Source organism: Limulus polyphemus, unplaced genomic scaffold, assembly GCF_000517525.1.
Source record: "Limulus polyphemus unplaced genomic scaffold, Limulus_polyphemus-2.1.2 Scaffold234, whole genome shotgun sequence".
NCBI lineage: Eukaryota > Metazoa > Arthropoda > Merostomata > Xiphosura > Limulidae > Limulus > Limulus polyphemus.
Genome location: NW_013665844.1, coordinates 604,400 through 606,556, shown reverse-complemented (window position 1 = coordinate 606,556; position 2,157 = coordinate 604,400). Strand labels below are relative to the sequence as shown.

Genomic DNA, 2,157 nt, shown 5'->3' with positions numbered 1-2,157 from the left:
AAATTACACAACGAATAAGCAGGTTACCCAAAATAATTCTTGTGACTGATTGGAAATTGTAGTCCACAATAAATATTTACATGATAATGTACAGAGTTGATGCGTTTATAGGAATTTTCAATCTGAAAGGCATTTTATGTGTATGTGGATTAAATGTCTAGGCCAGAGCCCTGTATATTAAGAAATGCCCAAATTCTCATAATCTGGAACTACTGATCCATCACTACAAGAGCTCTGTATGGTTCTTTGAATCAAATAACAGAAGTGACTGTCACTTTTATAATACCCTCAGTTGAAAGTGTAGAATTTTGGCCCAATACGTTAGTTAAACATTAGGCCTCGTTTGACTGAGATCTATATAACCACTTTGTTACTTATCTATGTTAAACAAATTTTATACACCTTAAAAGAATTATCGTGGAAACAAAGGATAACTACTAAATTTTTATTCCAATTTATAGAGAACAATCAGTGAGAATATGATACATTATTAAGCTTAAAAGATACAAAATCTCTAATAATATTTAGTTAGGTTTAAAACCTCAGTCAGGTTTAGCATAGCATTACAAATAAAAAGTATAAATCGCTATATTACATCAATTAAAAATTCACAACATCTATATGTGTATAAAATATTACTTTAGATTTAGAATGAAAGGTACATCTCATAAATTTATTACATTCTTAACTCAAACACAAAGATTAGAATAGTTAACATTGAGCCTAAATCGGCTTATGCATAAACTAGTGCTAATAGTAATAATAATATTATGCTTAAAATTTAAAAAAATTATAACTATTCAAATTTTAATAAAGTGTAACTTAAGCTGCACTCTGACATATAAAGTTCTCAGGTAACGCTATTCTTTCCATCAAAACTTTATTGTTCAGTCATTTAATTATGTCCCTCTCTCAATGTTTCTTTCTCTTCTATTTGAATATCTACTATTCGTTCATTAGGCTTACAACTTTCGAGAGGTTTTTTAGGAGCGTCTACCGTCAAAATTCCATCCAAGCTCAAAGAAGACCGTACAGTTTCGGGATCTACTTCTTTAGGTAGCATATATCGTCGCACAAACTGTCGAGAAATAATACCGTGTTCATCTTGCTTCTCTTCGTGCTTACCCTCAATGAGAACAGAGTTTCCCACAGTTTTCACTGTTATTTCGTTGGGTGCAAAATGATTAACATCCAGTGACAGTTGGAATTTGTCTTTCTCATTCGTCACCCGAGAATGTCCACTTCCTCTGTGGCGATTACTACAACGTCTAGGTCGTAAATAGTCGTCGTAAAACATTGGCGGTAGGAAATTGCTATCGTGAATACCAAGGCCAAAATTCTGGTCACCAATTTGACTAGGATAATCCCACAAATCCCACCAATCACGTCCAAAAAAATTTGGAATTAAACTTCGAGAAAACGCCATGTCAATCCAATCTTCCAACGTTTCGTGACGGTTAGGTTACCGCTTCGAGTTTTGTATCTGTATCGTTTGTATTTTCTCGAACTGTCAGACGCCCTCTTTAGGATTTATTTCTTGTCAGTAGTTTGATAATTTTTTCAATTATCATCTCTGTTTTTTTAATGGAAGCTAGATAATAAAACGTGTTTGTATTAATTTATTCGCCTACTTCTTAGTTGAATTGTGACAAATACATTTGTTAACTTATAGGATATACTAGGACTCATTAAGTTTTTCAACTCCCTAATACACAAGAGTTTGTGTCGCAGCTTAACCTTCAGAATTTTCAAACACTAATAAAAGAATCTAATTATATGAATTCGACGTTAATGTAACTATTTATTTTACAAACCTTAAATGCAAATATCAATGACTGTTATTGCGATTGTTTTGCATAGTTGTAGCATGCAGTTCTAGAAGGGTATTCAGATACATATTTTAGTTTGTTTATTTTTGTATTTTGGGTATCGTTGTTGCTTAATCAAGAAAATGTAATATATATTAAAGATACATTTAGCAAACTTTGATGTCAGCATGTAGTGTTATAAGATGCTTATTAACATGTGTTGTTAGTACTGAATGTTATCAGAGTATGCTAAAGCTATAATAATAACGTACCGTCTTAAATATTTTGACACACTTATTTTCATTGCGTGAGTATTTTTATTTTTATGTAAGTGAAATGTACTTTTTAA

At 31.6% G+C, this 2,157-nt stretch overlaps 1 protein-coding gene across 1 annotated transcript; it reads right to left on the bottom strand.

The window, feature by feature from the left end:
• Positions 1–494: 494 nt before the first annotated feature.
• On the bottom strand, positions 495–1,496 carry LOC106478624 (protein lethal(2)essential for life-like). Its single transcript, XM_013939180.2, has one exon. The coding sequence runs from the start codon at positions 1,424–1,426 to the stop codon at positions 896–898; it is 531 nt and encodes a 176-aa protein (XP_013794634.1). The 5' UTR covers positions 1,427–1,496; the 3' UTR covers positions 495–895.
• Between the last annotated feature and the right edge of the window lie 661 nt (positions 1,497–2,157).

Excerpts from the sequence above, each read along its gene's own strand:
- LOC106478624 (XM_013939180.2), bottom strand. The coding sequence starts at position 1,426 with ATGGCGTTTTCTCGAAGTTTAATTCCAAATTTTTTTGGACGTGATTGG.